Raw genomic sequence first — 14,015 nt, 5'->3', positions numbered from 1 at the left:
TATGTTTATATATATACTCTGACTTTAATTGTTTTTGTTGTTGTTTGGTGAAAAACATTTTCAAATCTGCGGCCTGGCGCCAGCTGTAGTATAGTCCCTTTTTTCTATGAAAACAAAGAATAGAGCAAGTTTCATTTTTTAGGAGGCTATGCCTGTTCAATTTATATACTTGCCACACGATAGGCTGAGCACACACCACACCCCTGGTATGCTTGTGTGCGAATCGCAATCCCAATGACACTATATGTCCAACAATGCGTCGGGCAGTCCAACAACAAGACAAGTTGTCCGTGAGAGACACATATTGGAGTTGCTAGTAAAAGCGCTGCCATATGTGCACGAGCATAGTACGCTGCAAAACATGCTGAAGGTGTTGCAGGCAGTCATGTGAGTATTTCTGACTGTACTGATCGCAAGGCCATTCTCGTCAGTTCAGGGATGCTGTCGCACATATTGTGACAGTCAATGGAGGCTCTGAGAAGGTTAGTACAGTTGGAAGGAGGTGTGCTAATCTCGTGTTTGCGATGAAGAAAGGACATGAGATCGACGACACTGCTTGTAGTAGAGGCGTGCGCAACCTTACCACACTAATTATCCTCATAGGTCATGCGGAAATGGAGGCGCAGTTCGCTGCCCAGTTTGATACCGAGGGAAAGCGCTGGCTTTAACACGAGGAGGTTAGCAATGCACACTACGCTCAGAAGAAGTATGCCGAGGCTATGCAGGCGTATACCACAGCCTTCTCGTTGGATGCCAGTCAGGTAGGTGACCAACCAAGACTTGTTGTCTTGGCAACATACATGATCACACCTGTCTAGCAACAGCTTTGTATACTTAATTTTTTTACGTCGTATTATGTATGGGATGCCATACATCTGATACCGAACTGCTGCCTGCCTACACCTCGACACGAAAGTCAGTTTTTCAAGAATTGTTGTTCTACGAGGCGCCCTTCCAATCGCGCATGTCAGCTGCCAAAACATTTATATTCTATAGGTGCCACCCCCACGTCTTCACAAACATTATTTTCTCATACAATGTGTGTAGGTCGAGCTCTATTCGAATCGTACACTATGTACGTTGCGCCTTGAACGACAAACTAGTCCGAGATGATGCTGAGGACACAATTGAATTGGACGGCCGCAACGTGAAGTATTATCGTGCGCCATGTGAGCCCCTCGCAGGTCTTGAACTATGAAAGGAAGCTAAGGTTACTTGCATTGAATGTATGAAGCTCGTGCCTGATGACTGAGTGCTGTTGACCGCAGTAGAGATGGTATCGCTCAAGCAGCAGAAGCCAGGTGTGTTTGTACCTTGGAGATAGATGAATGTTTAACAGGAAGTATGCTAAGGATGCCAGGAAGAAATATGTGAATGATGTCAGAAGAAAGTATGTTAATGATGCTAGAAGAACATATGTTAACGATGCCAGAAACTATGTTAACAATGCCAGAAGAAAGTATGTTAACGATGAGAGCTGAAAGTAAGTTAACAATGCTAAAAGTAAGTATATTAACGATGGCAGAAGAAAGTATGTTAGTGATGCCAGAAGAAAGTATGATAACAATGCCAGAAGAAAGTATAATGCCGATGCCAATAGAAAGTATGTTAGCTAAGCAGAAGAAAGTATATTAATGATGTCAGAAGTCAGTATTATAACGATGCCAGAAGAAAGTATGTTAACAAAAGTATGTTAACGATGCCACAAGAAGAAAGTATGTTAACGATGCCACAAGAAGAAAGTATGTTAACGATGCGAGCTGAAAGTATGTTAACAATGCCAAAATAAAGTATGTTAGCAATACCAGAAGAAAGTATAATAACGAGGCCAGAAAAAGTATGTTAACGGTGCCAGAAGAAAGTATATTAATGATATCAGAAGAAAGTATTTTAACGTTGCCAGAAGAAAGTATGTTAACAAAAGTATGTTAACGATGCCAGAAGAAAGTATGTTATCGACGCCAGACGAAAGTATGTTAACAATGCCTGAAGAAAGTATGTTAATGATACCAGAAGAAAGTATGTTGACAATGCAAAAAGAAGCATGTTAACGATGCCAGAAGAAACTGAAAGTATGTTAACGATGGTAGAAGAGAGAACTACGAGATACGTGTATAACAGATTTCCTTTTTGGGTATAGAGGAACGAAGACAGACTGTTAGCAATCGCAACGTATTGTTTACATATATGGCAGGTATTGTACTTTGTTACATGTCTTTGTTGGCTATATGTAGCATTTTGGGATGTTTTGTAGTCCTAGTCACTTGTAACTGTTACGTAGCCATGTTTCATATACCGGATATGTGTGGGGGTGCTTGCACGCATCGTCTCTTGATTGCTGCTGCTGTACGTTCAATCGCTCAAGCTTCTCACTTTAGCCTAAAGATATCGAAAAGTGCAAGTGTGCTGGGGTTTCGGCGGTTGTATTTCTTTGAACTCGCCACATCGACGCTATACGGAATTGGACAATCACAATCACATTCACAATCACATTGAAGTTCATGCGAATGCGCTTATATATACAAAATTTTCGCACCAACTAAAGTCACTATCAGCTGTGGTATAAAAGTACATCCCGAGTCTGAATGCTACTTTCTCACTACCTCACGGGTACCCATTTATACGTACTCAGGCTTGTTGTCTCCAACACATCTGGCTTTGCTGGCAACACGAGTGAATTCTTTTTAGGGCAAGCAGGCGGCGACCCTGACTTCCAAGCACAACTGATACAATTTTACGTGAAGATGAGCAAGTTGAACCCACTTGCTTGTGATTGCGGACACCAACCAGTGAGTGATTTGAGCCTACAGCAATACAATCTGGTGGTGAAAGGGCACAAGTTCCGAGATAGTGGCAAACTGAAGCGGGCTATGGCGGCATACAAGGAGGCGGCAGTGTTGGGCAATGCGGAGGGCCAATACGACCTTGCCTGTCTTACTGGTAACAACAAAAAATTGTTACGCTGGGCCAGAGAAGCGGCTGAACCGAAACCATATTTCAAAATTGGTGGCTCAAAAGTACACTTGGATATCGGTGACGTAGAAGTCGAGAACCTTATGGGTAAACGCATACAGGGACAGCAGGGGGAGCGAATCTAGATTACCACAAAGCGTTTGAACTACGTTCGCTCGGCCGAGCTCGGGTGCCTGCTTGGTATGAATAACTTGGAAGTTTTCCTGACAAATGGGGTTTATAAGCCGTGAGGGCTGACTGACTTTGCATGTCCTATCCATATAACAACAGGTACAAGCAAGCCTGCTGTCAATAACAAGCGTTATCCAGGACAGCAAACAACAAATATAAGTATGTCTCTGTCAGTAGCAAGTGTATTCTAGGATAGTAAACGACAAGTGTATTCTAAGTAGCAAACATCAGATGCAGGTGGGCTACCCGAAACATGTACGAATTGCCATGCTTTTGATAAGTGAAGAAGGTGGTAATGTAAAAAGGATCTAGAATTGGCAAAGTAGATGTTGGGGCAGGCGAAGGCGGGCGATATTCCAGAAGCGGCTGCGTTGCTGCAACGTTGCGTATGCAAACGAGGTATGTACACATTCTGTGCGGTTTGTATCGAATTGTAAACCCATACGCGTTCTGCCTGTGCTGTGTGCTTTCGATATGCTTTTCCACCGGACTTCAGTTAAGGAATATATAACAGTGCTATAGCGAAGCAATATAATTAGCGTGGGTCGTGCGATAGATCTTTTTGCTTTTATATTTGTGAGCATCTTTGTTATCATCGTTGTGCTGATTTACCATGTTGTTTATCGCGGCCGCTAGAGTTTTCAAACACTTCGGTTAATTTATAGATCCCGAGTGCAAGTGCAAGCACAAGCACCAAGCTGGTTGAGGAAGAAGCTCCTGTCAAGAGTGCTTTTGATATGTTGCTGCTGGCGGACAACCACCAACAGGGTGAAGGAGGCGTGCTTCAAGACTTTGATAAGGCAGCAGAGTACTACGAACGAGCCGGAGCGATGGGTGCCGTGAGTGTATACAATACTCTTGGTGAACTGTACATAAACTAAGGAAGGTGCCTGAGAAGGCTTACGCCGCGCTGAAAAAAGCTTCAATCAACGGGATAGATACAACTAGGGATGGAAACAAAGGTATGCATTTGATTGTATGAGTATGTGGTGCAATATGCTATTCGGATAGATGTACGTGTATATTCTCATACAGTGCATGCTAGCGGCTTTTGAACCAGTGACTCTTGATCTATGCAATTTGTGGACCTACGCGCCATCCTAATCTTTGCAAATCATTAGCACTTCAGGGCATCTGGTCGAGCGCTGCATCTTCTCACAGAAGTGCCTCGCAACCGGATATAGCTGTAAGCTCGATCCGATAGAGGCCAGACGGATGTATCAGCGCTTCACAAAATTGGTCAGCGGCTACCCCGAAAGCAATCTAGATACTGACAGAGATCGGTACAAAAATATGTACGTACGAGAAATAATCTAATCTTGCTTTTCAAGGTCTTTCTATGCGAGAACGCAACACCCGGTACTTGCCACATTTCAGGGACACTTGTACACCCTCTGCTGATGCTGAAGGCGATGTTAGTACATTGCTTGCCGAGAAAGCAGAAATGTTGAACCCTTTGCGGGAATCTTATAAAAGTATGGCGACGCACAAACAACCCACTCTGAAGCCCATTGAGTCTACCGCTGATGATACGACTCTGGAGCGGATATGGATGCGGGCAAAGGAAGGATTTGTTGGGGCGCAAGACTATATGAAAGCTTTCGAGTTGAACGTCAGAGTCCTCGACCGCGTAGTGGGTATGGCCGCAGGTAACGTGTCATGCTGGACAGCCCTCGATTGGGCATTTACATGGACAAGCCTCCGAAGTCTGCTGCTGTTACATATATCCTTCACGATGGATTCCCACCTATTTTGCTTATTTTAATGTAGTTTTATTAACCATTTACCGATGTGGCACCATCTGTATGAGATGGGTTATGTCGCCGTTTCTTTACAATATTTTTTCATCTATAGTGTTTTATCGTCGTTCTCCGCTGCGTTAACCGTTCACTAAATACTTTAGCTGACTTCCGAACATTTTGTTCATTGCTCATACACCAGATATAAGTGCTCAATACGCTGACGAATATTTGGCTGATTTGCGAAAAGTGGCCAGGCTCTCCGATATAGTAGCATCTTCAACGAACGAGGTTCGACTGATTAAGCTAGTCGCTACGAAACGTCTGCACATGGTAGGTTTATATGATGCTGTCAAATTTGCGAGGTCCTAACGAAACCGGTGATTGGTTTTCAATTACGTACTACATGTTATTCTAAGTAGAAGTTATATATAGGAAAGAATCAACCTTGCAACATTTGCCCTTGAACTATTTTATGCAGTTAATCATGGCAACTGCTTCAAGGGCGTTCATTAACATTTTGAGGCACTTGTTCAGCTCAGTAGGGGTTTTATCCAAATCATAATATACATTTCACTATAAACATTTTGGATGCTATGCCTATATTCAACAGGAGAATGGGGTGCACGCAGACGCATCCTTTTATTTGGTAAGTCACCCCGATTCCACCCCCCGTATTCGCGAGATGGTAGTTAGGTTCTCACACTTGGTGAAACTTCATCCCGAAGAAGCTGATATCACGCGTCTACTTGGCAGTGCATATCAATTTGCTAGCATGTTTCATCTGTCTTCTTCATTCGTCTGTCGTGCCTTGGAACGAGACCCCGGTCGCACCGACTGGTACCACGATTTAAGCATTGTTTTGTAAAAGAGTACATCGGAGTGATAATATAATTATATGCTGTCAGCTTTATAGTCGGAGTGAGACATCTTGAACCACCTACTGTTCAATTTAACATATGCAAAGTGGTATATCTTTCTCGTTGTTCAAGTAGGCCCCCTTTGTATTGTTTTTTAAAATATGGAATGGTATAAGCATTGAAATCAGACCAGGTTATGGTTCTAGTTCCACTGAAGTACATTAGACTTGTAGCCGATGCTCTGCGGTACACGCTGAAACTGAGTAGTTTACTACATAAGCAACAAAGAAATGTGAAATTTACGCCCCTGTCGCTTGAATCTTTGTTTCAAGACTGCCAGTGGAAGGCACTAATCATCTAATTTTGTTGTTTAAAATGCAGCCTACCAATTAAAACTCAAGAAGCGATCGACGCGTTCATCAGGGACAGCCCCCCGGATCACAGAAAGATGCCAGATGCACACTACTCTTTAGGTTCTCTTTATCTACAACTGCCTACAGATATCCAGAATGCTAAAGAGTATCAGAAAGGGTTGGATGCTGAAAAACCTGAAATACGTATGCCAGGGTAGCCTCCAATTGATAATGCCTTTCCACCGAAATGGATGCTACATTCACCGACTTTAGCGAAGTGGCCCAAGTCAATGGTTCACAGACTGGGTAAGGTAACGGTACCGACGGAGAAGAAGATTTGTGTAGTGTGCGGCGTAGCAACTACTAATCAATGCTGCCCGAGTGTCTTCTATTGCAATGTCGCATGCCAGAAGAACAATTACAAGATTCACAAACTCGTGTGCCCACGAGGAGTGAAGAAATGATCCATTTCAGCGTGCGGTGCTACAATTGAAGACCCTCTTGCAGCCCATCACTCTCCGAGTTCACTCTGCACCCACGAATATTTATAACTACCACCCAACTGAAGCTGAATTCAAAAGCATATCATCTACAGTTTGGAAAGCGGACATTTTACTTCGTACTTCTAGTTTGAAGTCATTTTATGGGTGAGACCTTCATTCAGGTCGAAAAACATAGTTAATTTATCAGAGCAACTGTAAGTGAGCGAGTAAAGTTAAAAATTAGTATATTTGTCGTTTGAAATGTGAAAAGAGGAGCCCTTCCTTCTGCGCAGTGGAAACTCAAGATTATGAAACGTGCGTGATAAAACCTTACGCTGCGGTTTTGCTTGATGTGACACTTCCTCAATCCTCACCGACATGGTATTCGGATGTAATTAGGTCAGCTTTTGGCGCCAGAATAGGAGTCATTGTATTGACGGAGGGGCAATCCTTTCCAGTCATGTTCACATACTTAGAAATCGTGCATTGGTATGATCTGCTTGACGAATATGGGCGAAATGAGTTTATACGCACTAATCGGATTGATACCGGATCTCCAGAAGAAACACACATGAGATGACTGGGCTGCGCGATCCCTGAAATTCCATTTTATTATCCAAGTTATATTATATTGAATTGAAGTATTACCTCAAATGGATTCCCTATTGGGTAGTCCTGAAAGAATTTTTACTCAAAACCTTTCAATTATCATTAACCAAATTTCCTTTCAGATCAGTCTTCGAATAATACAAACGTTCGAATCATAGTATTGAAGCCCATAAATCGATCGAGTGATCAGACGTTTTGTGATCTTAGAATTATATATTTTTATTATCACAACGAATTTACTATGCATTGTGCTTGTGCCGTCAAGCTAAATGGTAGGCAAAGGCCCCGCCTTGAAGAACTTCACCAATTAAACTTCGCTCCTTCAGCATATCTAGAATGAAGTAAGATACAGGAGGTAATTATAATTGAGGTTCTACTGGGCTGGTTTAGAAGTACGCTACAAAAATCATTTATATCTGTATGTGTTTACTTATGAATAAAATCGTGTACATGTTTAGAGAGGTCTGCATTAGTATGTTGCAGGACGAATACACTTGTAAAATATAAGTACATGTCTATTTGTATGGAAATGGATGAGTACAACTCAAGTCATCCTAGTGGATGTAGGTGTAAGAACCTGAAAGTCTGATGATGGTCTGCTCATTATATACATAGATATGGTGAGAGTACGCTTTACGCGAAATAACAAGTCTCCTATGCCATAAGCGTTCGTCTGCCATAGATCACCAGAAGCGTACATGTTTGTGGTTTTCGGTTAGAGTAAAATGCGAGAACCAAATGCGAAGCAAATCCACATACCGAATACTCTCCTCCCTTTCAGCTTGCAGGGAGGCAAGCAACGTTTGACGCTGATTATTTGATACACGACATAACACACACTAAAATGATAACATACTGATAATCAGACGCAAGCCGTCGGGTGCGAAATTGGGGAAGCGAGTTCGTAGGGATTCCATGGTCTGGTATGGTGTAGTAAAAGATGATTTGTGTAATTTAGGGTCTATTATGACTCAATGTACGATGCGAAGGAATCACGCACCAAGAGATGTAGCAATGAATACACAAACACAATCAGTTGAGGAAAGGCTTTAAAAACGTAAAACCCCCTAGCTAAGCACTTAAAACTGGTACCCGGAAAGCGACCTCAACCAAAGTATCTGTTTGGCAAAGACCCTTGCTTGTTCGTTCGGACGGTATGTTCAGGTTCCAAAAAAATGAACAAATAGGTTATGGCGACGTCAACGTATATTCAGTTCCTCAATATGATTACCGAACTGCTAGGCGCAAACAAGTAGAAACAAAACACTGACTGTTAGTTGAACCAACCAATTCTCCGAACGATTGATATAGTTAAAAACACACATCATACGATCAAAGAGAATACACGGACTCCTACATTGTGCAGTTCACTGATAGCCCCAAGCGATATCAATCTACACCCACGCAATGCATTCCAGAACAAGCACTAAGGAAGGGCCGTAGCTATATCACAAGCTAATAGGCGAATCCAAAAAATATATAGACAGCGACACGTCACATTCCAAAACAAGCACTGAAGGCAGATACGTGGCCGTGGCAAATCGCTAACAGATCGATCGCCTAGTACGAAAACATACGTAAGACCTGGCATTGTCGGACTCGCTGTCTTCCCAGAACAAACTCCACACAGCCCACAATTCGTCTTTGGCAGACCCAGTTTGGTAAGAGATCGGGAATAACTCAATCTTGAACTCGACATCCGGTTCTCCGTCCCCGTCACTTCCATCGGCCATGGGATCATTTGTATCGCTGCCAGTGACTTGATCTTGATTCAGCGCTGTACGTTGCATTATATGACCAATGCAAAATGCAACAATAGTTTCGAATGTGTGAGAGTGTGTGGACAATTGCGAGCACCTATAGCTTCTACAGTGAGAACAGGCAGACAGCTTCCATGAGTATAAAATGGTGACTGTGTATATATGCGCATTTAAGCTTTGACTGATCAGTCCGATTGATCGAGGATGCTTCCTTTCCGCCATCAGCCTGTTCCACTTTGGCAGCATCGTTGCTTAACAGTTGGCTATCCATCTACTTCAACACTGATTTGCATCACTGCACCACCTAATAATTACCAACTCCTCCCTGTAATTCTGCAATGCATTTGAGTTTGTGGTGGCGAACAGAGTGGTAGCATGGGCGTGCCACATGACCACACCTGCACATGCATGTGGCAGATACACATCCTTACATGCACTTGCAGCTCACGAAGAGCACGCGCATATCTGTATCAACTATCAACTGCACACGGAAGTTTGTCGGAGTACAGCAAGGCATACCACAGAAATAGATCGTTGGATCATAGTGCCGAACTGTACACGAAGGTATTTCTCAGTAAACATACGGAGAACAGAATACAGTTCAACACAATCTGATAACTCGGTACAGCATACGAAGTCACACATGTATACGCCCATGTTCGAGTACACACATGTATACGCCCATGTACGAGTCACATACCGGCCGCCACTGAAACAGAACTTTTAATATGCACATACAGCACAAAGGACATTCCAGGGGTTGACCAGCAAAAAAGGGATGCACACACACATATCTATATATTGACACCTGGCAAACAGGTAGACGCACCTGTGGCAGCTGAACTGCCACCCACGCCCAGCGTATCCGTCGCAATCACGTTGACCTTTGTAGTTGTAGACACCATGCCATCCGCATGCCCTCTCATCAAATTTGTGGCAACGTGTTGTGAGTGCGTATGGGTCTTCGCAGCCGAGTGTAATTGCGCAAGCCCAACGCTAGTTGGCAGTGTACTGGCGTGCGTCTTTGTGTGTATTTGTGTTTGGCTTTTCGGCTGAGTCTCATCGCGTGAATGCGCACCTGCTATGTCTACTGGTCCCACACTTTGCCTTCCGCCGTACCTACTGAGTCGTGGATTGTTCCTGATAAATGCGGGTGTTTCCAGTTCGTCCGTACTCTCTTCACTGTCTGCATTAGTCTCCTCAGCTGTGTGCATAGGAATCTCATCGGCCGTGTGCTTAAGTATGTCTTCAGCTGCGTAAGCCCCTTTTTCTTTCGCATCTGGGCTTCTGTCTGCATTGCTGTACGCACCTATATTCGGGTCTGCGTCGGCCTTTGTCCCCTTGTTATTTGAATACACATCTTGCCGATAAGCGTCAACGCCTGAACTACCATCTATGGCGATCCCTTCACCAATTTCCGCCCTTGCCACGATACTAAGTGTATCTGTGCGCTGTCCGCTTGCTAGTCCCTCAGACACACTCTTTAAACTACCAGTGGCGCCTAACGTTGCTTGTCTAAAAGTATCCAGAAGTGCCTTTGTGGCTGTGTGCACGTGTGCGCGTGCTTGTTCAGTGTAGCGTGTATTTGGGCTGTTGACATCGTTCTCCTTGTCTAAAGATACATCCATATCTGCAGCATCGCGCACTGGCTCCTGTATGTCAGGGCCTGATATTAGGGCTGAATCTGTTTTCTGTGGAGTTGGCATCATTTTGATTGTGCGAGTGGGTGAGCAACCCACTGAATCCTCAGAATCCAACCCACCCCTATCGCTATCATACAGCTGTACATGGGAATTTGTCTCTGCGTGTGTTTTGAGTATTGTTTCTTGTATGCCGGTGTCGTTACTGGATGTGCGCAGCTTGTCTGTGTATGTATCCTCTGTGTGCACGTCTTCTGGGATATTAGATCCATGTGTTCTATTTCGAGCCTCTGGTATTTGTGTGGAATTGCTTGTGTCGTGGGTGATAGCGTTCTTTGGTAGGGGAACTGCAAACGCGAATGGCCTGGCTGGGTCAGCGCTATTGCCTGCACTAGGATTTGCGTCGACCTTAGACTCTGAATCTGTAATAATAGAAAAAAAAATGGGTGCATTCGTATGTTAGTACCTAGTAATCACATTGCCCCAGACTCGTGCGCCGAAGCTCACTCGAACTCACTATCTTCACACAGAGTGAGATATATAAGGATAAAGTGCTATAGAGCTGTGGATCTTAAGAGCATATCCAGAACATAAACAGACACGTGCTGTACACACGTACCATCAACAACCAAAAACTCAAACCAACTACACTTCAGATACTCAACGCACCTTGTGTATATTTCCTACCGGAGTCGCCTATTCTCTTGAAGGTCAGTTTGCCTTTGAATTCACTGTTGGCGTGGTTATTATATGCGTGTGTGCTGTGCGAGCTGGCACGGCTATCTGTTGATCCCGGAGCTAGTGAGATGAAGGTGGTGACATTATCGGCTGCTTCTTCGTCTTCCGTGTCATCGTCTGCCTGATTACACACCACATGAACACTCACTTATTAGTTGGCTGGCGTAAGGACAGGTTTGCAGCGTCTTGTGATTCTTATTAGGTGAGCGAGATTGTAATAAGGCTGAACTTTTATCGTTCAAGCGCCCCGTGCTTTCGGTTTAGTGTACAGGTGCAGTGCAGAAAACTCATGCAAGCCAGATCACACAGAGCACTAAACAGCAACCGAACCCGAGTCAACAATCCTGCACAGGTTTAATACGAGAAAGAGTGCGCAACAACTACGTTGCGATATGAAACACGCACGCATCGCACATACATTGGGTCATGTTGTTAACAATATATTCACCTCCTTGTCCATGTCGAGCGTGACACCCTTGATGTCCAGCGAGTTGACATCACTCTCAGTCGGATTTATCTCCTCGTAGGCGTTCTTATGCGTGCTTGTGTGCCGATGCGTGGTTGCTTTGTGCGATGACAAGGCGAAAGGCGTATCGAACACTCGCGTAGTGCGTAGAGGCGAGTCGAACAAAGTCCCTACACTGGGGGATTCCGCGTCTATGCCCACCGGTGGTCTTGACGGTCGTTCCTGAATTTGCAATGACAAGGACACGATAGTAGGATCAGAATTGTAACTATGGGTACACATGAGCTATTTGTCATAACTTGCTATTACGTTTACACCAATCACTCGGGAGCGCCGATGTCCAGATCAGATAAGGTTAGTACGACCAATATACATGAACGGGTTAAAAAAAATTCAAATCCGAGCACGACAATATGTCAAGACGATTACTGCACACGTACATTTGTATGTAGCAGCCATATACGAGTAACGATGCTCTATCTGATGTGGTGTCCACAAACAACTGTCCGTCGATATCTATATCTATACAGAATGAGTCTACAAACAAAGAAAGCACTCATGAGGATAGAGCCCTATTTTATCCAACACATATGTATACAGTTCGTAGATGCCACCAACAATGAAACCCACTGACCAGTGCACTGGGCTTAAGCTGCGTCACCCCAGCGTCCGATGGGCAGTCTGATCGCGCATCGATGTCTGTAACGATTGCCTCTTTGAGTCCCCCCATAACCACATCATCGCCGCTGTCGTCGGTGGTGTGTGTGCTATCATACACGTCGCTGTGTGACTCGTTGTGTGTATTTGGGCGTGTGTGGGTGTGTGTGTTGGTGTGTGTGTTGGTGTGCATATTGCTGTGTGCGTGGGTCTGGGCCTTCCCATCAGGCCATACGTTGTTTCCGTGGTCCGATACTGTGTCTCTGAGTTGTTCATTCGTTTGTGATTGATATGTTGCGCCTATGGATGTGCTCTGGGCTGCTCGATTGGGAGCAGGTACGTTCATAAGATCGAAAAACTGGTTCCATATCTGTGCAATTACAAGAAGGGGTACATTAATAGAACCCAATTCAACTGTCCCTGAGATACGAGGGAGAGGATTGGATAGATGTGTGGTATGGTTACCGTGATCGAATGATTTAACAATTCTGTGATTGGATAGATGTGTGGTATGGTTATCGTGATCAAAGGATTTAAAAAATTCTGCTAAATGATGACCAGATATTGCTTAAACCCCGTTATTCACGTATTGGAACCTCCCTCGAGTACAAAAGAACTAAATTCTCTACTTATCTATTGTTTAGAGTGGCCTCGTATCGAAATGGCTCGAATCTAATCGCGTATTCTTGTAGGACGGCACAGCTGCGGTAGTCCTAGTCTATATCTTAAAAATACGGCGTACTTACCGCAACTGACTCATGCAGATCCCTGACGTGTGCCACATACTTGCGTGCTTGTCCCAAGATATCCGCTGCGATCTCTCGGCCTCGCACAAACTCAGCGTCAATTTCCTATGTTGGTTTTAAGGAATGGGCAAGCAATTGTGATGCGTCGATTGAGTCGGCTTTGTCGCATATGAATCACAGACTAGAGGGCTCCATACCTCATGAATTTTGCCTATGTCGATCTGGATTTGTATACGACTGCCAGACCGTCTTATATGTATTTTAAAGAACCCGAGCATCACCTTCATTGAGCGCATGCACTGTGCATAGAAGTACGCGTTGGCGTGCAGATATGACAACAATAACTATATTTATCTGAGAATGTGTATGCGCATACATGTGCTCTATTTCGAAATAAGTGCACAAGTGTGCATAAGTATAAAACTGCACCGACTATATATATTGCAGCGTAAGCGTCCAACATACATGTATGCATAAACGCAAGAAAATACAAATGACCATGTTTCAACATAATGTGAATACATACACTTGTAGGTAGGGCACATAAACACACACCAACATTCGTTTACGCTTACACACGAAAATAGTGTGTTTGTGTGAACTATATGTACTATAAGCAAAGGGCATAAAATATATGACACCAGAACGTGAAAATACATACAATACGTTAAAGCATATTTTTTCATGCATATATTCTTGAACAATGTGTAACTATACATAGAAACAAAACATACACACACGACACTACACACACACACACACACACACTATATATACATATATACATACATATATATATATATATATATAATATATATATA

The 14,015-nt window shown here is 43.7% G+C and overlaps 4 protein-coding genes across 4 annotated transcripts; 2 read left to right on the top strand and 2 right to left on the bottom strand.

Moving 5' to 3' along the window:
- Window positions 1-1,328: 1,328 nt before the first annotated feature.
- Window positions 1,329-3,098, top strand: SARC_02980 (hypothetical protein; the record flags this gene model as incomplete). Its single annotated transcript, XM_014303232.1, has 2 exons — window positions 1,329-1,390; window positions 2,633-3,098. The coding sequence occupies 2 exons, from the start codon at window positions 1,329-1,331 to the stop codon at window positions 3,096-3,098; spliced, it is 528 nt and encodes a 175-aa protein (XP_014158707.1).
- A 372-nt stretch (window positions 3,099-3,470) lies between these two features.
- SARC_02979 (hypothetical protein) lies at window positions 3,471-6,805 on the top strand (the record flags this gene model as incomplete). Its single annotated transcript, XM_014303231.1, has 8 exons — window positions 3,471-3,530; window positions 3,810-3,983; window positions 4,031-4,106; window positions 4,274-4,439; window positions 4,522-4,793; window positions 5,086-5,216; window positions 5,497-5,532; window positions 6,125-6,805. 8 exons carry the CDS (start codon window positions 3,471-3,473, stop codon window positions 6,134-6,136), a joined length of 927 nt encoding a protein of 308 aa, XP_014158706.1. The 3' UTR covers window positions 6,137-6,805.
- A 613-nt stretch (window positions 6,806-7,418) lies between these two features.
- SARC_02978 (hypothetical protein) lies at window positions 7,419-8,977 on the bottom strand (the record flags this gene model as incomplete). Its single annotated transcript, XM_014303230.1, has 3 exons — window positions 7,419-7,518; window positions 8,044-8,107; window positions 8,765-8,977. The coding sequence occupies 3 exons, from the start codon at window positions 8,975-8,977 to the stop codon at window positions 7,448-7,450; spliced, it is 348 nt and encodes a 115-aa protein (XP_014158705.1). The 3' UTR covers window positions 7,419-7,447.
- A 764-nt stretch (window positions 8,978-9,741) lies between these two features.
- SARC_02977 (hypothetical protein) lies at window positions 9,742-12,013 on the bottom strand (the record flags this gene model as incomplete). Its single annotated transcript, XM_014303229.1, has 3 exons — window positions 9,742-11,009; window positions 11,257-11,446; window positions 11,774-12,013. Coding segments are annotated over 3 exons (1,698 nt in total), but the record flags the coding sequence as incomplete, so codon positions are not given.
- Between the last annotated feature and the right edge of the window lie 2,002 nt (window positions 12,014-14,015).

The sequence above is a fragment of the Sphaeroforma arctica genome (assembly GCF_001186125.1).
Source record: "Sphaeroforma arctica JP610 unplaced genomic scaffold supercont1.143, whole genome shotgun sequence".
Classification (NCBI taxonomy): domain Eukaryota; class Ichthyosporea; order Ichthyophonida; genus Sphaeroforma; species Sphaeroforma arctica.
This window is presented reverse-complemented; position numbering and strand designations above follow the sequence as displayed.